This window comes from Notothenia rossii (assembly GCF_949606895.1).
Source record: "Notothenia rossii genome assembly, chromosome: 10".
Lineage (NCBI taxonomy): Eukaryota > Metazoa > Chordata > Actinopteri > Perciformes > Nototheniidae > Notothenia > Notothenia rossii.
In genome coordinates, this window is record NC_136908.1 from 6,436,802 (window position 1) to 6,463,049 (window position 26,248).

The 26,248-nt window shown below is 44.1% G+C and overlaps 1 protein-coding gene across 3 annotated transcripts in view; it reads right to left on the minus strand.

The window, feature by feature from the left end:
• The window catches only part of LOC307022193 (complement C3-like), a 56,912-nt gene extending 32,988 nt beyond the window's left edge, over positions 1-23,924 (minus strand). For 2 of the 3 annotated variants that reach the window (XM_079654851.1, XM_079654850.1), the window contains exons 1-19: positions 23,728-23,924; positions 21,727-21,922; positions 21,446-21,608; positions 20,785-20,879; positions 19,694-19,782; positions 11,922-12,004; positions 11,577-11,664; positions 10,173-10,332; positions 9,734-9,854; positions 9,366-9,481; positions 8,222-8,362; positions 7,841-7,940; positions 7,269-7,363; positions 6,949-7,140; positions 6,658-6,813; positions 6,380-6,509; positions 2,193-2,261; positions 1,331-1,448; positions 1,133-1,221 (exon numbers count right to left, since the gene is read on the minus strand). In XM_079654851.1, the coding sequence (XP_079510977.1) occupies positions 1,133-1,221; positions 1,331-1,448; positions 2,193-2,261; positions 6,380-6,509; positions 6,658-6,813; positions 6,949-7,140; positions 7,269-7,363; positions 7,841-7,940; positions 8,222-8,362; positions 9,366-9,481; positions 9,734-9,854; positions 10,173-10,332; positions 11,577-11,664; positions 11,922-12,004; positions 19,694-19,782; positions 20,785-20,879; positions 21,446-21,608; positions 21,727-21,922; positions 23,728-23,804 (2,278 nt within the window). In that variant the 5' untranslated portion in view covers positions 23,805-23,924. The remainder of the gene's footprint in view (positions 1-1,132; positions 1,222-1,330; positions 1,449-2,192; positions 2,262-6,379; positions 6,510-6,657; positions 6,814-6,948; positions 7,141-7,268; positions 7,364-7,840; positions 7,941-8,221; positions 8,363-9,365; positions 9,482-9,733; positions 9,855-10,172; positions 10,333-11,576; positions 11,665-11,921; positions 12,005-19,693; positions 19,783-20,784; positions 20,880-21,445; positions 21,609-21,726; positions 21,923-23,727) is intronic. The other variant, XM_079654849.1, reaches the window with a different exon arrangement.
• Positions 23,925-26,248: the final 2,324 nt, after the last annotated feature.

The window sequence follows — 26,248 nt, forward strand, 5'->3', positions numbered from 1 at the left end:
CCATTCCTGTAGAAATGTTGGGTCAAAAATTAAAAATACAATAGCACAGATGCCTTCACCACGAATGGCTACAAAAAGATCTCATATCCCAAGCTTATCAACAAGCTAATGTTGCAGCTGAAATGTTTTCCAGGTCACAAAGTCAACCTCACATGATGATGTGATACCAGTTTTCAAGCACAGTAAATATTCTCTTCCCAGAGTATATGATGGGACCAAAGTGATGATTTAGTACATGGTTTTAATAATACTTTTGCTTTTCAATGTTTGCCATTTCAAACCATGAGCTGGTTTAAATAATATGTGCATTGATTTACAATATGTTCTCATTTGTTTTATCAGTACAGTTATGAAGCTTTTGTGCGTTTCCTTGCCATAGCCCACTTTGGACTATATGAAATATTTCAGGATTGCACTTTTAACTGATTTAAAATGTTCTCACTTGCTTGGTTTAAAAAAATAACAAATGCCATAATCTGTTCATTGGGACCATCAATGCTATTTTTCATTGCTGTTGCCGGCCACTATTGCTCATGTAAACCTACTACTGCTGGGCCCCCTGTAGTCTTAGAGGCACCCTGAGTCATTTTGTACATGGCCATATACTAACCAAACTACAGAGCCCACTCCGTGTCCTGTTAGTGTTTACTTCCTCTCTGCCTTCTTTTGGTGATTTATCTGACATCCAGCGCTCCGTCTTTTAACCTCTTGTCCTTTTCTCTTTCTTGATCCTCCTTAGCAACCTTCATTATAGTCCTTGACAGTGGTCTATACTACTGGATTAACAACGTGTCACATGTTAAGAATTTACCAATCAGAATCGAGTATTCATCTAAGCCGTGTAATATAAATTGTTAGTAGCCTTAAGGGCCTACACAGTTGTTTTGCTATACCACATTGCCCTTCACTGGATGTATAACGAGCTGCACTAAACTACATTTTAGCATTTAAAATACCTAGCCATTTTTTGGCGGTTATTTTGGTGAAAGTAACTCAAAAGTAACTAAAAATTAGTGTAACTCATTACATTTCAGAGATAGCAATATTGTAATGTAACTTATTACTTGCAAAAGACAGTAATAAGTCATTATGTAATATATTACATTTTGGAAGTAATTTGACCAACACTGACCGTGAGTAGTTGAAAGACTAATGCCAGTAAACTGCCAGGTGGTGATTGACTCTTGCAGTAGAACATTTGTAGTCACTGATGTGGTATCACTGAAACAAAGAATGGTGTTAAATCATTGAGAGATATGTGTAGGCTTAAATCTTGGTGGTGTCATTATTGAAGTTAGTGTTTTTTGTGTGTATATGTCGGTTGACTTACCATGGGTTTTTTCCAAGGCAAGTAGGAAGTGTGATATCTGACCACAGCCAACTTTCAGGGAACTTGGTGCGAGAAAAGATTTCATTGCTGTCAATGTAACTGTTGTCATCCTCCTCACCTAGAGGTTTAAGGCAATTATGCGTTGGTTTTTCTTTTAAGACCTGAAGGTTTCCCCTCAGACAGAAGATAACAGGAAATTAGGTTATTGCTTTGAATAGGCCAGGGGTCGGCAACCCCTGGCACGCGTGCCACCATTGGCACGCGGCACCGTAACCAGTGACACACTAGGAATAAGTGGAATAAGTGTGCAAAATATTTAAGGAAGGAAGCCATGCACGCAACGCAGCCCCGCTCTCTTTAAATCCAGGCGACTTTCTGCCGCTTTCCTCCGTGGTGCAGTGCTGATCGTTTCACCACGAAGGAAAGCACTGCTCCTGAGCCGGCACTTCACAAATGGCAGTACCCATAAGGAGCTGTACAAATGCTGCAGTGTTTGCGTTGCTGTGTCTTTAGTTGAAAGCCCAGTGGCGATTTGCTCATCTCTCAACAAAATAATATGCTATACAGGGGCGGACTGGCCATCCGTGTGTTCTGGAGAATCACAGAACGGATGGTCGTCCTTATTATTATGCCGTTTAAACCAATTATTTAAATGTGTTTAAACGGCATCATGTAAGTTGCGCTGAAAGAAAGAGGTCCACACACTGCTTCCCCGCCCTCCTGTTGAAAGTTCACGAGGGCTGAGCTCTTCACCCCCCCCGTTGACAATTCACGATCGTCGGCACGCTGATCAAAACAAAATGTTTGAATGGCACTTCATATCAAAAAGGTTGCCGACCCCTGGTATAGTTATGGTTCTTACGTAAGCTGGTTCTGACATCCATGATTGTAGTCTCTCGTTTCCTTCTGCTCGATGCCGGACATTTCAATTCTGAAATAAGCAACAGAGACAAAATATTTTACAGAACTCAACCATATTTAACCTACTTTAAGCATTGTATAATTGTTATGGAACTTTTACATTACATTACATTACATTGCATTTAGCTGACGCTTTTATCCAAAGCGACTTACAATAAGTGCATTCGACCAGGAAGATACAACCTTTAAGAAAACAGAATCATATAAGTACATCAGGTTTCATAGAGCCAAACATTTCAAGTGCTACTCAACTGGCATTTAGAAAGCCAGCCCTTTATTAGTATATAAGTGCTTTGTTAGTAATTCTATCGCTCGAAGTGGAGTCTAAAGAGATGAGTTTTCAGTTTGCGTCGGAAGATGTGTAAGCTATCTGCTGTCCTGATTTCAATGGGGAGCTCATTCCACCATTTTGGAGCCAGGATAGCAAACCCACGTGTTTTTGCTGACGGGAACTTGGGTCCCCCTCGCAGTGCGGGTGCAGCGAGCTGTTTGGCTGATGCAGAGCGGAGTGCACGTGCTGGGGTGTACGGTTTAACCATGTCCTGGATGTAGGAAGGGCCAGATCCATTCACAGCATGGTACGCAAGTACCAGTGTCTTGAAGTGGATTCTAGCAGTTACTGGAAGCCAGTGAAGGGAGCGGAGGAGCGGTGTGGTGTGGGAGAATTTGGGAAGATTGAAGACCAGACGAGCCGCTGCATTCTGGATGAGCTGCAGAGGTCGGATGGCACATGCAGGTAGACCAGCCAGGAGGGAGTTGCAGTAGTCTAGGCATGAGATGACGAGAGCCTGGACCAGAATCTGCGCTGATGTCTGGGTCAGCTGGGGACGTATCCTCCTGATGTTGTAAAGCGTGTATCTGCAGCAGCGGGTTGTAGCAGCGATGTTTGCAGTGAAGGACAATTTGTTATCTAGGACCACACCCAGATTCCTTGCAGTCTGAGTCGGGGAAACAACAGAGGTGCCGATGTTGATTGTTAGGTCAAGAGTGGGACAATCTTTTCCCGGAAGGAAGAGCAGTTCAGTCTTGTCAAGGTTGAGCTTGAGGTGATGAGCAGACATCCACCGAGAGATGTCTGCTAGGCAAGCAGAGATGCGTGCGACGACCTGGGTCTCTGAGCGGGGAAAGGACAGAATTAGTTGGGTGTCGTCAGCGTAGCAGTGGTATGAAAAACCATGCGGGCTAATGACAGACCCGAGCGAGTTTGTGTACAGGGAGAAGAGGAGGGGACCAAGAACCGAGCCCTGAGGGACCCCTGTAGTTAATTGACAAGGGTCGGACTCGGACCCTCTCCAAGTAACCCTGTAGGTGCGGTCGTTGAGGTATGAGGTGAGGAGGGAAAGTGCAGTGCCTGAAACTCCAAGTTCTTGGAGAGTGCGAAGGAGGATCCGATGGTTCACTGTGTCGAATGCAGCAGACAGGTCCAGAAGGATGATGACAGAGGAGAGGGAGGCTGCTTTAGCAGTGTGCAGTTCATCAGAGACAGCAAGGAGAGCAGTTTCTGTTGAGTGACCTGCCTTGAAACCAGACTGGTGCGGATCCAGAAGGTTGTTCTGATGGAGATAACAGGAGAGTTGTTTAAAGACAGCGCGTTCAAGTGTTTTAGACAGGAACGGGAGGAGAGAGACGGGCCTGTAGTTAATAACATCAGACGGATTGAGAGTGGGTTTCTTAAGGAGAGGGTTTACTCTTGCCTCCTTGAGACTGTTTGGAAAGTGACCAGAAGTTAGAGAAGTGTTGATGAAATGGGTGAGAAATGGTAGAATATCAGGAGCGATAGTCTGAAGGAGGTTTGAGGGGATAGGGTCCAGAGAACAGGTGGTAGGACGGGCAGAGGTAACGAGGGTAAGAACCTCACTTGGAGAGAGAGGGGAGAAGGAGGTCAGTGTGTGGGTGAAGGGAGGGTCTGGTGACCCAGCGGTGAGTAAAGGTGAGTCAGAAAAGGAAGAGCGAATATCATCAACCTTTTTTTCAAAGTGGTTAACAAAGTCGCTTGACAGAAGGGAGGAGGGGGGAGGTGCTTTGGGAGGGTCCAAGAGGGTGGAGAAGATAGAAAATAGTTTTTTGGGATTGGAATAGGAAGATTGGATCTTATCTTGAAAGAAAGTGCTTTTTGCCTGAGAGATGGAAGCAGAGAAAGAGGAGAGGAGAGCCTGATAGGTTAGGAGGTCGTCATGGTGTTTGGATTTCCACCATTTCCGCTCTGCTGCCCGAAGGATGGTTCTATTAGCACGCAGTGCGTCATTTAGCCAGGGAGCAGGAGGGGACTGACGAGCCGGCCGCGATGTGAGAGGACAGAGAGAGTCCAGAGAGGATGAGAGAGTAGAGAGGAGAGTTTTTGCAGCAGCGTTTGGAGGCAGGAGTTGGAACGAGTCAGAGGAAGGGAGGGCTGAGAGCACCGATGAGGCAAAGGTAGAGGGGGAGAGGGAACGGAGGTTACGGCGGACAGGAGCAGAGTTAGAAGAGATGAGGTTGTTATGTTTGGAAAGGGGTAGAGAGAATGAAATGAAGAAGTGATCGGATGTGTGGAGCGGGTTTACAGAGAGGTTAGAAGTAGAGCAGTTCCTTGAGAATATGAGATCAAGGACATTGCCAGCTTTATGAGTTGGTGGGGATGGAGACAGTGAGAAAGCAAAGGTGGTTAACAGAGATGTTAGTTCAGATATCTTCCCTGTCTGGAGGTTGAAGTCTCCGAGAAGTACAGCGGGAGGGCCAGTTTCAGGGATGTGTGAGAGGAGATTATCTAACTCCTCCAAGAAGTCCCCCAAGACGCCTGGTGGACGGTAGAGAACAACAATGGTTAATTGTATAGGATGGGTTACTGTGACGGCATGGAATTCAAAGGTAGAAGGAGTGAAATTAGGTAGCTTGAAGAGGGAAAAGCTCCATTTGGGAGAGAGCACGAGACCAGTGCCACCTCCTCTGCCAGAGGGTCTGGGTGTATGGGAGAAGGAATATGCTGTGGAGAGAGCTGCTGGGGTGGATGTGTTGGATGGAGTGATCCAGGTCTCCGTGAGAGCAAGGAAATCCAGAGACTGCAGGGAAGCGTAGCCAGAGATGAAGTCAGCCTTAGGGACAGCTGACTGGCAGTTCCACAGGCCCCCTGAAACGAGATGTTGGATCTCAGTGGAGCATGTGGGATAGACGAGAGCAGGCCGGTGAAATCGATTAGGAGAAACACGGGGCCAGTGATAATTGCGAGAAGACACATGAACAGGAATGCAGAAAATACACATGATTATAGCATGAGGGGCTAGAGAACCCAAGAGAATTGAATAAGACTAAATAACACCAGCGATACTTGGCGCAATCAGAGTAGGATTTGCCTCCTCTTTGCCTCCCACGTGACTCCCACAGGACTCTTAATGTCTTTGTCAGTCTTCGTCTGGCTGACGCTGAAGCTGACGCTCCAGGAAAACGCAACCTAAGATCAGAGGGAGGTGATTTATCTGGTAGGAAACGTGAACAAGGTGGGAGGTCAGCAAATGTGGGATAAGATAAGATAGGAATTTATTTATCCCGAAGGAAATTGTTGTGCCAGAGTTATAACCATACAACAAACACAGTAGCATAATAATAAAACTGTACCCTAACAGCGCAGTAAAACCAGCTAATTAAATAACTACAAGAAACATAGATGGTCAAATTATTAATATAAAAAATTGTTAAAAACAACATATCATTAAACGTTTCATTTGTGTAATTGTTATTATATAAATGCTTTTTTAGATTACAAGTGCTAAAGGTGGTTTTTAAAACTGACTAATAACAATGACAGTTCAGCTAAAGACACATGTCCTACGAACAAATACCCCAGGAAGTATCTGACAGTTCTAGTTTTTTTTATTCCATATTTAAGGTATCTGTCATTTTTCTAGAATACAATATTTTTCTAGCACTAAAATATTTACAAAATATGTAAACAGCAACAAACCATATAGAGAGACCAAAAAAATCTGCATGACCATAAAGGGGAGCAGTAAAAAGATCCTGAACCGAATATGCTCAGCATTTGACTGACGGTGATAAATAAAGGTCTATGTGCTCACCTTTCTTCTTAGAGATTAATTTGTATACTATTGTAGCCTAAAACTATGTTCAGGGAAGGGGAGAGTAAAGTAGTGTCACCTTGTCTGTAGGGAGTCCCAGAAGCCGTGCTGGACTCAAACAGCAGCCCAGCGTCGTAGAATACACTCATACCGTCCTTCCCTCCACCTGGTGTGCAACCTGTGTCATACTTCTCCACAACATCCCACACCTGAGCATAGTGAAAGTCATTCACACACAAATAAATAAACAAGAGGTAAGAGGTAGACAGATCTGGAAACTCACATTACAATTCTGATATGTCATTAGAAATGTAATCATGCAATGAATGCAAGAAAAATATGATTTAAATAAATTGCCCTTTTCTGTGTGAGGCGGTGCTTGTTGTTAAGGACATAGACGCCTTTGTCCACTGCCACCAGTCCCACTATGGCCCCTGGGTCTCCTGTAACCTTCAGACCAAACACCCTGCGAGGCCCATAGGATGGAGCGGGTCTCGATGGTTCCAGCTTCAGCTAAATGTGAAGGTGAGGTCAATGAATTACACATACAGTTTGGATTTGTTGAACCAGTCGCTTACATTAGAAAATGTCAGATGAATACAGTAATAAATAAATCAGCTTGTGTGTGTTTTGTATTGCGTCTCTCACTGAGCCCACGCAGGAGTCTTTTACATCCACCCAAACAGAGTCTGATACCACTTCATTCCCATTTGTGTGGTAATAGGCTATGATGCGGAACGATGGCAGCATGTCTTTGGTAATGGAAACCATCAGGGAGATCAGTACTTGACCTCCTGTCTTGTATCGGCCTTTTAGCACCAGCTGACCTCTGCTCATGATCTAGAGGGACACAGACTTATATATCAGCACGTATTGCACATGAGCGTGTATACTGCACTACACAACTTGATGGACACAACAATAAGGATAGTTTAACCTCACATGCACAGATTTCAAACCTCTCTCACCAGGTATGTGATGTCACAGTCATGACTTTCCTGCCTGATGAGGTTGAGGGTGATTTTCAGGTTATTTCCTAATTCTACATCAACTGAATCCACACCTGCAAATATGACATGTTTTGATTGCAGTATCTCAAGTATTTCTAAAGTAGAGCATTGTAGTACATTTTCTCCCCATAAAACAATGATATTTTACATTTCTTCTGATGGACAGTTATTCTAGAGCAAGAGAGTCGTAGATTAATTTATTATATAAAAGTGAAAAATGTAGGAAGAGCATATTTTTTCCAGATAAATTATGTTCTAGCTATTTGGCTCAATACCGTCCAAAGCATCCTCAACGTAAACTTTAAATAATTTCTTTAATAATAAAACCAAATCATTTCATACACGCTTCACTCTACTTTCACACCGTAATTTGCCAAACAGCCATAATACGTGAAAGGCTGATTGGATCTATTTCTAAATTAGCACCTCTATGCAGTTAAATTGAGGATCAATTTAGAATCGAACCGTGATTCAAAAAATAAAAAATTAAATAGTGGTATACAAAAAGATTCCCAACCCTGGTCTCTTACCTATGTGGATATAGCTTTTGCTTTCGGTAATATATGGGAGAGCTTTCATGGTGGCTGATGCTTGTCTGCTCGGTGAAATACGAGGATCATTCGTCTTTACCTGAAATTAAAGAAACACATAAGCATACACATGGTTAAATAAGTATTACTTAAAAAGTCATGAGTCTTTCCTATTCCATCTCTATCCGGGCTACGATGAGGATAAGCTTCACCATTTACATACTGCCAATTAAATCTGCAAGAAGCGGAAGTAAAGCAATGAGCTATAAAGAAACAAAAACATCTGCTTGAATTTACCTTAAAAAATGAATTTCAAAAATGTTAAAAGCTTACATTTGAAAAGCGGCCTGTGGTGCCTGTATGAATTTTTAAGAGACTTACAGTGATCGTTAGCTGTGGGTCCCTTGTATTGATTGTTAGCCTTGCCATGCCATTGTTTGCGGTGAAGCCATTCACGGTGCCTGGTTCAACCACAACAGCAACACCTTGTGCCGGAGTGTTGTCAGGATTCACAACTTCGACCTGCCAACACCGACAAAAACAGTTCAACAATCAGAAAGATGTTTTACTGTCTTATTAGACCACATCTTATAAAGGTCAAAACTCAGTCCTAATAACTAAACATTATGACTTAGATTGTTTAATGTGAAACAACGCTTAACGGGTACATTTCTCAATTCCTCTGGAGTCATAATGAAAGGATAGAATCCTCCATGACAGAAAAATTGCTATGGTCTGTTATTGTCATATAATATAGTAAGATAGAAGTAAAGTATAGGTTTCATAATGTAAGAAATTAAAATCAATGTTGAATGACGTAACTTAGTTTAAACATACTCTAAGCTTAAAACCAATTCGGAAAGTATTTCATTTCCAGTTAGCATTGGCTCGTGGCTAACGTTGTTGCTAAATTAATGTACAGTTTATTTTGAAAAGCTTTATTGAAAGGCTTCTCCGTAGTCAACAATGACGTCACTTCCGGTTTTACGTTAACAATGATTACAGCCGTTAAAATGCATTAAATAAAAAGTCATGAATGAGTGTGTGAGGAGAAAAGGCGTGTGGAGTTATACAATGAACACACAACGTCTAAATCTTCTGATTTACGCGATATCGGACACTGAAGAACATGAGGCGGGAGGACCCCCTTTCGTCATTGAGAGGAGGAGTTAGGGAACAGATACACACAGAGAAGACGGAGTTTTTCTCGCCCTCTCTGCTTCCCCCCACGAACATGGCGCTGTGTTCCTGAATTGCTCTGTTTGTTTCAAAACCACGTTACTTAATCAAAGTACCCATTTGAACCTTTTCGAGACTACATTGTCTCTTATTTAACTTCCTCCTGGACTTGAGAACAACGACCACGTTTCAACAATAACAAAAAAAAAATGTCACTTTTTACAGCAATGAAACATTTTCTGTGATGGCAGTTCTTAATACATTAGAGATATAGCCATACTTTTGCTTATGTTATTATGATGTACTTTTTGATAGTACTTTATAAAGTTAATGTCAAGTACTTTACCACAACTTCGAAGGTCATTCCTGGTTTAAAATATTTGGGAGTTTTCTTGAAGTGGATGGTGTAAGGTGATACGACAATCTGAATATTTCTCAACTCTGCCTCCACCATTTCATCACCTGTTAATAGATGCAGAAACAAATCAAATCAAAACAGATTAAAGATTATTTTGTTTATAATGTAATTATATCTTTCAATGTGGTCACTTTCAAGTGGATACCTCATCATCAGGTTTATCGAGACTCAAGGTCAATTCTTTAAAAGACGTACAACACTCAAATATAAATTGAAAAAACATATCCTATCTTTATATATTTATGTTTTCCAACTCTGTCCGTCTTATTTGGGAATAGTCTTAGTCTCTTTCTTACCGTTCTCCGTTAGCACACTGACAGCTACAAATATGGATTCCGTCACCAGTTCTTCAATGTTTCCGAAGGTCGTTGTGATGTGCTCTCTCCTCAGCGTAACAGCTCCAACACCTCTCTCAATCTAATGTAACATAGTAGTATAGTGTTACAGTGAACGGTTGATCGTACTTTACTGAGCTTGTAAATTCTGGGTTTCAACGTAGAAAATGTAATTTCCTGCTGCTAAGGGTCTCTCAATTAAAACATCATCACAATAATGTGTTTTGTCACCACCATTTTTGGCATTGTGATACATTTTCAACACGCTGAATACATAATATCTGTGAATGCAATATATTAAGTGAATTAACTGCAGTTGGAGGAAAAATACTACACATTTTGTGAGTATTAGACTCTTCCAAAACACATGTAAAATACAGTAAGTGTAGAATGTGCTCACCTGCACTCTCTGAAGAGAACTGGGAAAGCTCCTCTTTTGACCATGATTTATGACCCCAAACACAACGTAGGCCATCCCATTCACCTCTTGACCAGGGCCGTGGGAAGTAGGGGTGCTGAGGGTGCTGCAGCACCCCCTGGTGGAGGACAGGGGATCTGCACTTCCACAATACAAAAAAAACGAATTTTCAGCCTTGATGTAACAACATTCATAATTAAGTAAAGATAACACCCTTTTCACCCCGGTTACATTTTCCATTTGCCCTGTACGATGGACGCTGTAAGTGATGGAAGTGGGGGATGTTGGCTTAGCAGGCGCCCGCAGCCAAAGTGAGAGAGATAGAGAGAGGGGATACCGCGGTACCGGCGGGGATTGTTGTTAGCTTCTGCTGCGCTAACGGATATAAGAAGCTGTTTCTACAATAATGTGGAGGGAGAGCTATGTCCTGTCAGACTGAGAGGCACAGTGAGGTAAAGGACTCTGAGGGTTTAGATAGTTCACTTTAGTCTAAGTTATCTCAGTGGGTCTCAAACGTTTTGATCACAATTTATGTAAACAAATATTTCCAAGGCACACCTTTATAATTATTAGGATAAATAAAAACAGGTTTGAAATCATTCCAATGTATACTATAGGACAGTAAACCAAAAACATTGTTTAAAACTGAGAGATTTAAAAATATACATAAATAAATAAATGTTAACTGGTAAAATAAGATGAATGAACAACACAAATAAAATAAGTTACATGTGTTTGTTATTGGCTATGGTAGGTTATTGGCAATGTTCACATACCTACTTATTTGATTAATAAAATGCAAACCGATCTTTTTCATATGGGTGTTTAGAGTTGTACCCCCTAGATCAGTCTCTAATTGGGCGCTCAAAGTGCACCAAATTGAAGCATTTTACTTTAAAATGTTTAAAAAATCTTCCCGGGGGAGTACCCCCGGACCCCCCTAGAGGATGTGAAGTCCACCCCCCCAATTAAAACATGTTATAATACTAAATACATTTGAAGCATTGTTATATAAGCTGTCCACCATGTCAATATGTTTCTCTTTTTGTAGTGTATTGGTCTTTTGTAGAGGTTTTTCATTACCAGCTAAAATCTTGCCTATAGGGCAGCACATTGGTGACACCAGCCCTGGTGTCATCCCCACAGCACCCCCCATTTGAAACATGTTCCCACGGCTATGCTCTTGACCAAACATGTACATCAACAAGAGAGGGAATAGTATAAATCAAAACAGGGTAATTTTAAATAAAGTAAAAACAAACGGTTAAAGAAACTAAAAGAGCAAGAGCGTCAACCAAACCTCTAAACAGCAACCTGCATTCATTCCTACAATCAATCCACCAATCAAACAGTCTCTAAAGCCACAAAACAAGAACTTTCTCTTACGTGGCTTTAATGTTGACTGTGAGCTCTTGGTCGTCCACGTAGAAGAAAGAGCTCGTAGGATTCAGTTTAACCTCAATACGGGGAAGCACTGAAAAATGATATTTATGGTTTTACCAATTAAATCCAAGGCAAGATATATAGCACCTTTCAACAAAAGGCAAGTCAAGTTCTTTACAAAAATGAAAAACATTAAGAGCATTAAGAAATAGTGTAACGGAAAACAATTATAAAATGGCATTTAAAAACAGGATCAAAAAAAGATAATAACACAGAATAACACAGGTATAAAATACATGAATAAGAGTTACAGTGCAGTGTTAGATGTAACTGTAATGGGAGACTCACCATATTCTTTGACCTCAAACTCTGCTTGAAATTTCTGCTGTGGGTTGCTCCAGAACTTCGTGACGATCTTCCACAGTCCGAGACTAAACATAGAAACACACAAACACACAACCTCTAAATACACAGAGCTCTCAACTCTCACGCATTTGGCGTGAGACACACGCATTTCACTCCATTCACACGCTCACACGCCACACCTTGTATTTCTCACGCAGAGATTTCTTTCCAGGGTACCGCCCACCAAGTTGCGCCGCAATTTTGTACTAGGCTTGTTTGAGACGCGTGCACTCCACTATCACCCCCCCCCCCCCGTTGAGATTCGCGATACAGAGGGCTTCATACTCCACCTCCACTAGCACCCCCCCCCCCCTCCCCCCCGTTGACATTCGCGACAGAGGGCTTCATGGGAACTTTGAGGGGAGCCAGAAGTTGGAGTACCAAACACCGCTGCCAAAATCTCACTCTGAACTCTGTTCAAAACTTGAGAGCCCTGAATACACATTCAGATTAGTGACAAGGTAATACAGGAATCAGGCCTCATATTTATATCTTGTCGATTCACAAATGAAATATATAAAATTGAGCTGCTGAAAATAATTATTAGTGCCCTACAGAGAGCAGTCAGCAGTCACTACAGAAACACTTAATCATTTTGGCCAGAAAGTGAATATACTATTTTAGTACATTCAGATGTGAAATGTAAAAGTTTAAATTGCATGATCTCTATCGTAGATTTAGCATTCAATGCAAATATGGCTCTTTTTGCAATCTAGTTGATCCTGTTAGTCTGTCTCATCATGTAGGCACTTTATGTATAATTTGAAATCCAAACTTGTTGGTTTATCAGTATTTATATACAACAGAGTTTGGGGGAAAAAACAACAACACTATATTCGGCTGATTCTAATTCACACCTGGATAGGGACTATGGATATTAAGTTAGCCTCTTTGAATATTAAAATCTCCCAATTTGGGATCAATGAAGTACATCTTACTATCTTATCTTAACAGAACTACGCCTCTACATTGCATACAGCGCCCATAAACTATGCCCCCCCCCCCCCCCCTAGTCAGGTAAGTTGAAGTGCCCCGGGGGACAGGGGGATTTTCTGTGACAACAAAACACACTCCCTGACGATAATTAGCCTTCACCATGTCAAACTAACAAAGTTATCTGGTGCCCAGGGGAGAAACAAAAGAAAAGAGGGGGAGGAGAAACGGGACAAAGCCAGGTACAGTAACGTTAATGTTGTGGTGATTGACATTATTCACCCACGGAACTATGGGTTGGGGTATTGTTCCGCACGGACATTAGTGAGTTGACCGGACTTCCTGTTTCCCCCGGGTCTGATCTTCCCGGGCTAAAAGCTGTTTACATGTTGTTCTGATGTTAAATAAAAGTCTAGCTTGTACCTTCGATACCCCGCCTCCGACTCCCGTCTCTCGGCACTACATTGGTGACCCCGACATAAGTCTCGTAGAAGGATCCGAGACTGAACCGAGCATGGCAAATAACGCCGTTTTTTTCAAACTGCCGGAGTTTTGGGATACATCTGCGGCTGCATGGTTCGCACAGGCGGAGGCTCAGTTCGCCCTCCGCGGAGTAACTGATGACGCATCACGCTATTTCCACGTCGTTTCGGCACTGGGAAGCTCCACTGCGACCCGGACGGTGGGCTTTATTACATCTCCCCCTGCCCAGGATAAATATGCAGCGTTCAAGGCTTTCCTGCTAAAGACTTTCGAGCTGTCTCGGTCGGAACGGGCCCGACGCCTGCTCGCTATTCATAGCCTGGGAGACAGCAAGCCTTCTGACCACATGGAAATGATGCTCAACCTGCTAGGTACGGAAGAACCCAATTTTTTGTTCATAGAACTGTTTCTTCGGCACATGCCGCCGCATGTTCAGACAGCGCTCGCTAACACGGCTATTACTGAGCCACGCGCTTTAGCCGAAGAAGCTGACCGGTTCTTCCTGGCCACCCAGCGTTTTACCCCTGAGGTGCTGGCCCCGACACGCAGCGGCTCCTTCCCTGGTAGAGGCATGCCACCTAGCAGAAGCTCCAGGGCCGACGTCAGCGACTCCAGCCCTGGCCTGTGTCAGTACCATGCACGCTATGGGGCGAAAGCGAGGATGTGCCGTCCCCCCTGCACCTACAAGGAAACGGGAAACGCCAAGGCCTGCGCTCGGTAGTGGCCGCGAGCGTGGGCACATCCAACCGGCTCCTGTTCATCAGGGACACCCTCTCTGGTCGCAGACTCCTTTGTGACACAGGAGCCCAGCGGAGCGTCCTGCCGGCTATGGTGGAGGACGCCGCCGGTGGGGGCCACGGCCCACCTTTGACGTCCGCTAACGACACCCCTATCCGCACCTATGGCACAAAGACAGTGGACCTGTGTTTCGAGGGTCAGCGGTTTAAGTGGGATTTCATCACGGCTGACATCTCCTTCGCCCTCCTTGGCGCAGACTTCCTGTGCGCTCACGGACTGCTGGTGGACGTCAAGAACAGCCGCCTGGTGGACGCACTGACGTTTGCCTCGTTCGCATGTACCCGCGGCGAGGCGTCATTCAGCGGGCTCTCCAGCTCACTCTCACAGGGTGACAAGTTCCAGCACCTTCTCAGTGAGTTTCCCGACTTGACGCAGCCCACCTTTTCCGCTGCCACTACCAAACACAGGGTAGAGCACCACATTGACACTGAAGGCCCCCCAGTCTATGCTAGGGCCCGGCGGCTCAACCCTGACATGCTGTCGGTCGCCAAGTCGGAGTTCGACAGCATGGAGCGTCTGGGCATCATCCGCCGCTCGGACAGCCCTTGGGCTTCGCCGCTCCACATGGTCCCTAAATCAGCCGGTGGCTGGCGACCGTGTGGTGACTACCGCCGCCTTAACGACGCCACTACGCCAGACCGCTACCCGGTCCCTCACATCCAGGACTTCTCTTCACACCTGGCGGGCAAGCTGGTTTTCTCCAAGGTGGATCTGGTGCGGGGCTACCATCAGGTTCCGGTGCACCCCTCAGACGTCCCCAAAACTGCGGTGATTACGCCGTTCGGGCTTTTCGAGTTCCTGCGTATGCCGTTTGGACTTAAGAACGCAGCTCAGTCCTTTCAGCGGCTGATGGATTCGGTGCTCAGAGACATGCCATTCATTTTCGTCTATTTAGACGACATCCTTGTCGCCAGCTCCTCCTCTGAAGAGCACCAGGCACATCTCCGTGTCCTTTTTGCGAGGCTCAGCCAACACGGCCTGATTATCAACCCGGCAAAGTGTCAGTTCGGGTTGTCCTCCATCCACTTCCTCGGGCATCTCATCAGCAAAGATGGAGCCGCCCCCCTCCCATCGAAAGTGGAGGCCGTGTCCGCCTTTCCACGACCGTCTACAGCTCGGGCGCTCCGAGAGTTCCTCGGGATGGTGACGTTTTATCACCGGTTCATCCGCCGGGCGGCCCACACCATGCGCCCGCTGTACGAGGCCCTCAAGGACAAGTCCCCCGGCCAGGCCATAGACTGGACGGCTGAAAGGGAAGCCGCTTTCGATGCCACCAAAGCCGCCCTGAGCGAAGCCGCCATGTTGGCTCACCCGTCACACAGGGCCCCCATCGCTATCACCACCGACGCGTCTGACTACGCTGTGGGCGCGGTGCATGAACAATGGGTCGACGGCGCCTGGCAACCGCTTGCCTTTTTCAGCCGCCAGTTGACTCCCAGGGAGCGCAAGTACAGCGCTTTCGACAGGGAACTCCTTGGTCTCTATTTGACTGTTCGCCACTTCCGTTTCCTGCTGGAAGGTCGGGAGTTTGCGGCGTTCGTGGATCACAAGCCACTTACTTTCTGCATGTCCAAGGTGGCCGAGCCGTGGTCCGCCCGACAGCAACGCCAGCTTTCGTACATCTCCGAGTACACCACGGACATACGACACATCGCTGGCAAGGCTAACATGGTCGCGGACTGCCTCTCCAGAGCGGTCATCGGAGCTGTGCAGCTGGGCCTCGATTACCTCCGCATGGGCGCTGACCAGGCCTCTGACCACGGGGTCCAGACCCTCAAGGCCTCGGTCACGGGATTGCGACTGGAGGAGGTCACGGTCGGTGACTCGGGCGCGAAGCTGTGGTGTGACATCTCCACGGGCCAGCCTCGACCGCTAGTCCCTACGGACTGGCGCCGACCCGTTTTTGAGGCGGTTCACAATCTTTCCCACCCCGGTAGGAAACCGTCCGTGAAGTTGGTGTCGCAGAAGTCCGTGTGGCAGGGGCTTAAGAAGGACGTGAAGTCCTGGGTCGACGCATGCGTGGCTTGTCAACGGGCTAAAGTCCACCGCCATACTAGGGCCCCTTTTGAACTGTTTGCGGTTCCTGAGAGGAGGTTTGACCATGTCAATGTCGACCTCGTAGGTCCGCTTCCCCCCTCTCACGGTTTCACCTACCTGTTTACGATGGTGGACAGGACGACCCGCTGGCCCGAGGCCGTTCCCCTCACCTCGACGTCAGCTTCCGACGTCGCCCGCGCTTTCATCGGCACGTGGGTGGCGCGCTTCGGGACCCCGTCTGACCTCTCCTCTGACCGCGGTTCTCAGTTCACCTCGGAGCTGTGGAACGCTGTTGCTGTGGGTTTGGGGGTCAAGCTGCACCGCACCACCGCATATCACCCCCAGGCTAACGGATTGTGTGAGCGGTTTCACCGATCCATGAAGGCGTCACTGCGTGCCGGATTGACAGACGGCAACTGGGTGGATAAGCTCCTGTGGGTTATGCTCGGCCTCAGGTGTGCCCCCAAGGAAGACCTGCAGTCCTCGTCGGCGGAGCTCGTCTATGGCCAGACGCTACGGGTCCCCGGGGAATTCATTCCCACCGCCACTGTGCCCTGGTCTGCAGCCGGGCAGCGCTCCTCCCTGCTGGAGACCGCCGGGACATTCACGCCCGTCCCCACGTCGCAGCACAGCAACCCAGCTTTCCGGGTGTCCCCCGGATTACGGTCGGCGGATTTCGTTTTTATTCGCCACGACGCTCACCGCGGTCCCCTGCGCCCCCCTTACGACGGTCCGTTCAGGGTCATACGTCACGGGGACAAGAGCCTGGTGGTGGACGTTGGTGGCAGGCCTGAGACTGTGTCCGTTGATCGGATTAAGCCTGCTCACGTGGACGTTTCCAGGCCGTTGGAGTTGGCTCTGCCCCCACGTCGGGGCCGCCCTCCCATGTCCCGCCCCCCACCCCCTGTGGGGATGCCCTCGCCCTCGTTGGCGCCCCTGCCCCTGCCCTCGCCTGCGGCCCCGCCCTCCTCAGCCCCTGTGGTCCGTACGCGCCGGGGTCGGGCGGTACTTCCTCCCAGGCGTGAGGGTTTTGACTATGGGTGAATTCTGGGGGGGCTTGTGTGGTGATTGACATTATTCACCCACGGAACTATGGGTTGGGGTATTGTTCCGCACGGACATTAGTGAGTTGACCGGACTTCCTGTTTCCCCCGGGTCTGATCTTCCCGGGCTAAAAGCTGTTTACATGTTGTTCTGATGTTAAATAAAAGTCTAGCTTGTACCTTCGATACCCCGCCTCCGACTCCCGTCTCTCGGCACTACAATGTGATCATTAATCAAAAGTCATTTGAATAGTTACCGTTGATGGAACACAGTGTTAACTTGTTAGCTTACTTTTGCAAGGTCGTTTGTTTGCTAATCAATAGTTATATTTGGAGTTAACGTCAATTACCGTTGCTCCCACCTTAAATTCAGGGCCCTCAACACCACAATATGACAATAGTGAGTTTTCCTCAAAAGCTACATCCCTCGCCGTTAAGCACGATATTGCTATAACTACAAATTTCACATGTGTGCTAACCGTCAAGCCCTCGAGACACATACAGTATATGTCAGTTTTGAGATTTCATCAAATGTCGTTGCTATGGTAACAAAATGGTCGCCGTGAAACACGGTTTTCTCATAACTCCAGTTAACATGCTCCAAACGGCCCAAAACTACACAGGTTTGATGACGATGCAGCCCTCAACACGTCTAGGCGTATTATGGGGTTTCAACAAATTCCGTTGCCATGGCGACAGATCACTCGCCATCAAACACAATGTTGCTGTAACTCCAATCGACACAGTCCGATGGTCCCCCAAACTTCGCTTGCAAATCACCGGTCCATGCCTCAATAGATTTATGCCAAATCTGAGATCTCACCATAGGCTGTTGCCATCGAAATGCATCCCTCGCTATAAAACACGATGTCACTGTAGCTCCGATGGACACGGTCCGGTCGTCCCACAATCTTCACCTGTATATCACCTCTCCATGCCTCAACAGCTCTACATTGAATCTGGCATCTCACCATATGCCGTTTCCATGGAAACGCATCCCTCGCCATAAAACACGATGTTGTCGTAACGCCTATGAAAAGGGTCAAAACAGCACCAAACTTCAGATAATGGTTAACGGTCCAGCCCTCAACAGCTCTACGTCAATTATGGGGTTTCATCATATGCCTTTTCCATGGAAACGCATCCCTCGCCATAAAAGACGATGTCGCTATAACTCCTATGAAAATGTTCAAAAAGTGCTCAAACTTCACATGTGTGCTAACAGTCCAGCCGTGAAGACATCTACGGGACAGTTTTGAGATTTCTTCAAATGCCGTTGCCATGGCAACACAATGCTCGCCATGAAAAACGTTTTTCTCATAACTTCAGTGAAAATGCTCAAATTGGCCCGAAACTTCACAGGTTTGGTAACAATGCAGCCATCAACGCATCTAAGTGTATTATGGAATGTCATCAAATGCCGTTGGCATGGCGACAGATCATTCGCCATCAAGTTAGTTCAAAAGTTTGCGGTTCAAATATTCTGCTGCTTTTCCAAGCCTTTTTACTTTCTTTTCTTCTCTCATCACACATTCAAGCCCCCAGTGTTCATGTATCATTTCAATCTAAATTCTTCACTTTCTTCTTACGCATTACATTTCAGCATAGCAGTTTAGCGTCAGCTTTTCAGCATAAAGCATTCCCACTAGCAATTTCTTCAGGAATTGCATTCTCTAGTTTATAGTTGTAGGCCTTTATGTTATTGCCTTACAGTGTATGCTGTCTAAAGTATGTTCAATAGTGTAAAGTTTACATCAGTGTTAAAATGCTCGTCATTACTATAAATACTGAATACCTTAGCCTTTATTTTTAATATGTTATATTACAATGCACTTAACTGCTTCTTTGCCATCTGGTTAGATGCTAAAGCTGATTCTACAGTTGCTTCTCAAAAAAATGAAAAACGATATCATAGAACTTTCTTTCTGTAATTTATTTCAGAAAATGAAACGTTCATATATCCTAGATTCATTATAAATAAAGTGAAATATTTCAAGCCTTTTTTGTTTTAATTGTGATGATTATAGCTTACAGATCATGCAAATCACTAATCCTGTATTTCAAAATAGTATAATATTTGATAAGACCAATCAAAACAGGATTTATAATAGAGATATTTTGACCTTCTGAAAAGTTTGTTCATTTATTTACTAAACTCTTGCCTAGGGCAGCAAATTGGTCAGGGTCGGCCCTGCAGAAAGTAAAACTCAACATCCACTTCTTCTGTTGACATAACAAATAGTCATACTCACAACCCTATATTTTCAGTTTATGTCGTTCTGATCCAGTGTTTTTCACTTACATTCATCATCTTGGAAGTCTTTCTTACAAGACATTTTGGTTAGTTCTTTTTCAAACACTACATTTGCAACATGGAAATTCATTGTAGAGAACCCAACATAAACAAGATAAACTACTAACGTGGCAAATTCATCGAGTTGGTATTCTCCAGAGTAGATCCCTGATTTCAAAGTCACTGGATCAAGTTGTAAAATGATGCCTTCAGGGGTCTAAAAAATAACAATATATAAAAAAACAGGTGAGCAGCAGCACGTGAACAAATCAGCAGCAGCATTAGCGAGGCAGAGGCAGGCAGATCTGGCGGCTTAAATAGGGCGGCAAATTTAGGAGATTGTGTTTGGTTGGTTGTAAGAGGGACCAGGTGCATCACGTGTTAATGTATCATTGGTGCTTGAGTTGACTGCCTGAACTAGCTCGCAGGCTTCGCCCTATTTAATGCATGTCTCAATGAGCTTGGTCATTGTCTCCATTGAGACTTTTTTCAATTTCAGCTACTCCTTAAATATATCTATCTACAATTTAAAGAAGTGGCTGTTTAATAAGCAAGCAAATCAACCACTAGAGCAGGGGTCTCCAACACGTCGATCACAAGCTACCGGTAGCTCGCGAGCCCTCAATAGCTCGCCAAGCAAATCAAAAATTTAAAAAATATACACAAAAAAAAGGGAAATTTAATTAAAATAATCTACGCTATGCATACACGAAGCCTCAATCATAGCGAACTCTATTTACTTACCACAACTCTATATCTATCTAACACCCCTCCTCCCCCCACCCCCCACAATGAATATCGGCCAATCACGGTGTTGCTTGATTTGCAGGACCAAATCAAGCAAGAACGTGAGGGGCAGAGTTTTACTGTGTGTGTGTTGCAACTTTTATATATATTTATTGCACTTGATGCACATACACGTGCTAAATATATACACTGCAAAAGAAAAAAAAAAGAAAAAAAAGAAAAGAGGAGTAAAAGTAGCTCACGACTTGTTTTATTTTTTTAAAGTAGCTCTCATCCTAAAAAAGTTGGAGACCCCTGCACTCGAGGGTAGCAAGTGATAGGACAGGTGTTCCAAAAGGAACACAACCCAACCACTCACAAGGTTGGCTGTGTTTTTATTTTGGTAATTTCCGGACGAAAATATCTACTATTAAGCATTTCTAATACAAAGAGGCTTGGTATATGTGCTTATCAAAAATGTGGAAAACAATACCACAATCTCAATGGCAATAGACGCATCCTCTTGGTTGTTGTCACCCCTCTCCACGGGCTCCATACGGGGAGTAACAGCAAACATCCTGTAAAGAACTGACATAGAAAAAGAGTGGACTTAAGACTTTAATTTTTGATAAAGCTTATAGTTGGGGCTGGCTCAGGCTTACTTTGGACCAGCCCCTAGTCATAGGGTTAGGTTAGGGTTAGGGTTACTTTGGACCAGCCCCTAGTCATAGGGTTAGGTTAGGGTTAGGGTTAGGGTTAGGGTTACTTTGGACCAGCCCCTAGTCATGCTGCTATAGGCTTAGACTGCCTCTCTTTTCCACTGCCTCTCTATCTTTATGCACTAGTCTCCAATAAATGCATGGTAATAACTCCACATTTTTCGCGCTCTTTCCTCTTGCAAAAAGCCACATTCGATCATTGCATAAACATCATTGTGGTTGAACCTTCCCCGAAGGGGACACATATTTATATATAAAATACATATAAAAGTGGATGTTGCACAATAGGTGACCTTAAAGTCATCTCGTTTTATTTTTTCACTGATTAATTGAGAGGGATTTTCCTAATCAGTCCCTGTTGGAACATTTGTAATTTGTGATATGGGGCTTAATGGATAAATATTGCTTGATTTATTGATTAATGAATAAACTCACCTCTGCTGTTGGGGGTGTAGAGGGTCTTGTCAGTTTGGATGAAGATATACCCAGACTGAAAGGAGACCAGGACAACCTTCTCAAGCAGTCGGTCAGGGAACTGAGCTTGCAGATACACATACTGCTTAATGCTGGGATCCTTACTGAAGTCTCCAGTAGGGATCTGAATCATTATGAAGAAATAGAAACAGTGCATTAGGAGCAGGGTGTGTACATGATGTGCATTTTTTAATTAATAGATCATCTTAGAAAATGCAACCGCGTTATAGTGCATCATTTACCATTATCTGTACCAGCGCCTGGAAGTTATTTGCACTGGTAAGCGTCACAGATGCAGTTGCCAGCCTTTTGTTTTTGGTTGGATGGTTCCACACATGGATGTCCACCCTTTTGTCTGCACCTGTGCAGTCTTGACACTCCACAAAAATGTTTTCGGCTGTTCCTACCCTCAACAAGTTGGGGGCAGACATCACCTCCCTGCAAAGCAGGGGCGGAAAAGAAGATATATGTTAATGGGATCTCAGCGAGCAGAAAGAACCACATGCTGTTTTGGATGTACTGAACAAAAAGAGTTCAAAATATTACTTCAGTTCACACACAAAACAACCTTTTTTTTTAATGAATTACTCACCTACAATTAATAATGCCTCCATGGTTTATTTCCATTCACAGGACGGGTTTGAAGTGTTTCAAATAATAACGTTTAAAAGAATATTCAATATCAATTTCATTTGGAAATAGTGAGCATACAAATAAATATATGGGATACTGCAGTGGTTCCCGATCTTTTTCAGTCAGGCCCCTTGTGTAATTGGAAATATTTTCGAGCCCCCCCCTAATCCGGTTCCCACCGAGAATGGTAGAATTAATTGTATATAGTTGTACAAACATTACATTTTCTCTGCTATTAATAACGAGACAAAAAGATCCAACTATAATTTTATATTTTATTATGGATTGAACATGAACGAAAGTGCTTGTATTGGCAGTAGATCCTGTGCCACTGTAAAATAATGAGGCCTAATTGAAACAATTACAAGTACTGCTTATCGATCCGGTTCTTTAACAGTATTTTTATAGGTTATTTTTGTTCTTTTTTAGTGGACAAACTAAACAAATTAGAAACAGAATTCACATTGATTCATTTGATGTATAGTGTGGATTATGGGCTGCTAGCACACATAACATACCTGCAGTGGTGATAGTAACTAGGTAGATTTACTCAAGTACTGAACTTATTTTGAGGTACTTAAGGATTTCCACTTTTGCTTCTTTGTGCTTAAAGTGTATGTCCAACATGGATTGCACACACAATGAGTAATCTATTGATTAAATTGAAAAAGATCCAGCACTGGATCAACACAATATTTCATCATATCTCTAGACCAGGGGTCGGCAACCCGTGGCACGCATGCCACAATTGGCACGCGGCACCGTAACCAGTGGCACACTAGGAATAAGTGGAATAAGTGTGCAAAATATTTAAATTGTATTTTCGGATCCTGAACGAGACCGCAGCCAGAGCACGTCTCCCCGTTGCAGAAGGAGGCCATGCACGCAACGCAGCCCCGCTCTCTTTAACTCCAGGCGACTTTCTGCCGCTTTCCTCCGTGGTGCAGTGCTGATCGTTGCACCACGAAGGAAAGCACTTCACAAATGGCAGTACCCATAAGGAGCTGTACAAATGCCGCAGTTTTTGCGTGGCTGTGTCTTTAGTTGAAAGCCCAGTGGCGATTTGCTCATCTCTCAACAAAATAATATGCTACGGCATCATGTAAGTTGCGCTGAAAGAAAGAGGTCCACACACTGCTTCCCGCCCTCGTGTTTACAGTTCGCGAGCGTTGAGCTCTTCAACCCCCCCCCCCCCCCCCCCCCCCCCCCCCCCCGTTGAAAATTCACGATCGTCGGCACGCTGATCAAAACAAAACATGTTGAATGGCACTTCATATCAAAAAGGTTGCCGATCCCTGCTCTAGACCCTTGCTCTGTCTGGCATTTTGCATCGTTTTGCAAACTGTAAACAAAAAATGAGGCCAACTGATTGGCATCATTTGAAACACCACATGACCTTGCATTTTGTAACACAGAGTGGACTGTGGCTTCTCATTATCAAAGATACAAGTTAAGCTTTTTGAATAATATGAATGTAGCGACCAACAATAGTTGCTCCCATTACAGTTAAACCAATAACAATGTGTATAACAGGAAGATATATATCGTTGTTTTCTGAGAAATTATTCCAGCAGAGCTGAAGTTAGTAAAGGTACGACATGTCTACTTACAATGGAGCTCCATCAGCACGAGAAGTCAGGGAGACGAAGGCCAGAGAGGCCAGCAGCCACAGCAGAGTCTTCCTCATCCTCCTACCTGATCTTGATCCGCTGTCAGTGAAGTGTCGCTGTGCAGCACCCTCTTTTAATCCTCTCACTGCCCCACCGCCACCTCACCTCTCGTAGTCTTTCTGTACACATGTACGAACACAACCACATACACACCATTTCCCAGCAGCAGTTGAGAAACTGATAAACATGAGGTCCACTTTGAGGAAAAAGATAAACAATAGAAAATCAATAAGGGGTTAACATGTTTGACTAACTTTGGAGCATAAAGTTAAATGACCAGTTCAAAATTGCTACCAAATAACTATTCTGTATTTATGTTGTTTTTAAATGTGACAACTTGTTCTTCTTTTCTTGTTTGGTAAATGTTACTAATGTTTAATTATTATACAGTACTGTAGCATTCAGTCTGCCAACAGTCAATGTTAGAGGAAAAAGAAAGAAAGCTGCCAGATGGTTTGTCCCTCATGTTGGAGGGAGAGGGTTTGTGCACATGTTGATGTTGATGCTTATTGGATTCAATCCAAAAGGACGTATACAAACATTTTAAATCATATTCATTAAAAGGGCACATTTTGCATTTGACATTTATCAGTTGGCCAGATTTACAGCCTATCAAAAGTTCAAAGTTGGTTTCAATTGTTGTTTTTGCACCTTTAAAAGTTAGACACCATTGTTTGGTCTCATATCTCTTATGAGTTTACACCTAACAGGAAAGTAAGAAAAGTAAATGATTCTGTCTACAACTGCTATAGTAGAGTAAGCTTATCTCTCTACAATTTGACATTAAGTCTTCATGCTTCCATTCATTCTTGATAAGCCCCATACTGTGATCAAATCTTCTGAAGCAATGGAGACAGGACTCAGAGAGACACGAGGAGAGCAGGAACTTTGATGGGAAACACTGACGGTTTATTTGGAGCTTCGGCCGGAGAATTCACAAGACATGTGCTGTGCCACGAGTTGACACAGCAGTTAAACCAATTCTGAAGATCTCTACCCCAGACCCATGTATTTAGCTGGCAAAACCTACCCCAATAATTACATTTTTCAAATCACTAATACATTAGATTCTTCAGAAAGGGTGTTGGCATTCCACTCATTTGAAAACAAACATATTAATAAAACATTTCAGATTGAAACAGTCAATCACAATCCTAAAAAAATATCTTCCATAGTGTTTGGAGCATCTTTTTCCAAAGGTATAACAATTAACATACATGAAATAAGACATGAATATAATAACACAAATCATTTAATCCAAGCAAACTTTATCGTGTATTTATCAATTAGCAATATTATAAATGTGTATTATCAATGTAGTAGATCCTAATCTTACTCATTCACCTTTAAAAGACTATATACGAATAAAGGTATTCTGATTCTGAAGCTAAACACCTTTTATTTGATCAATTACCCGTTACCAGTGGCGGCCGGCCCATAGGGGTGCTAGGGGCGCCGCCCCCCCTCTTCCCACATGTTTGATTGTCATTAAAAATTAAAAATAAATACAAATATATATTTTAAAAATATATATATGTATTTTTTTTTTTAATGAACAAGGTAAATATTATATAGTTGGTATCAGTAAAATGTATAATCTACAATCAAATCTCGTTTAAAATTGTTTTACGATGTCTAAAGTTACTGATAAGTCACATGTTTCCTGGCTGGCCGCAGTGTGTATCATTACCCTCTCTCGTCCGGGCGGTAGAAAGGAGCCCTCAGCCAGAGCAGCTGCAGCCAACAAGCTGACTGTTGCTATCTGTAAACTATGCCGCCGAATCATAATTTCAGCCAATCAGCGTCGTCAGATCTGATGCTCAAAGGGCGCCCTGTCAGCGCCCTGGCCTGTGTGTCTGTGAGTTGTTCGGACTCGTATCCAAGGTGACGCTACAGTAGTTGTCTGCAGGTGGAGACTCCGGTGCTAGTGGATCGCCGGAGCTGTAGATTAACATTTACATGCTTATTGTAGTTGTAAGGGCAATGCCCTCAATTTGTCCCCCTCCTCCTCCAACTTAACCAGAAGTCCTAATTTAAGGGGTCATTTCTCAAAAATGTCTTCCGGGGGGCCAATCCCCCGGACCGCCCTAGTATGGTTTGGTCACCATTTCCATAGCCCCACCAAAAATATTTTCCACCAGCCGCAACTGCCCGGCACTATAAATAATCCAAGATTTTGATTTAAAAGGCTAAATATTTTTAAAATATTCAGTCTATAAACGTAACATTAAAAAACGATCTGACATGATGATGGGCTCACAGGAACTCAGACGCACGATTCAGTTTCAAATAAAAAAATTTCTTTTATTTTAAAAGACTAAAACAACAAACTTAAAGGTGGGGTAGATAATTTTCGAGAAACCGGCTCGAGATACACTTTTTGTTTTATTCCATGGAATGCTCTTAACATCCCCATATCAATGAATATCTGAAGTGCTTTGACAAAAAAATCCATGACAAA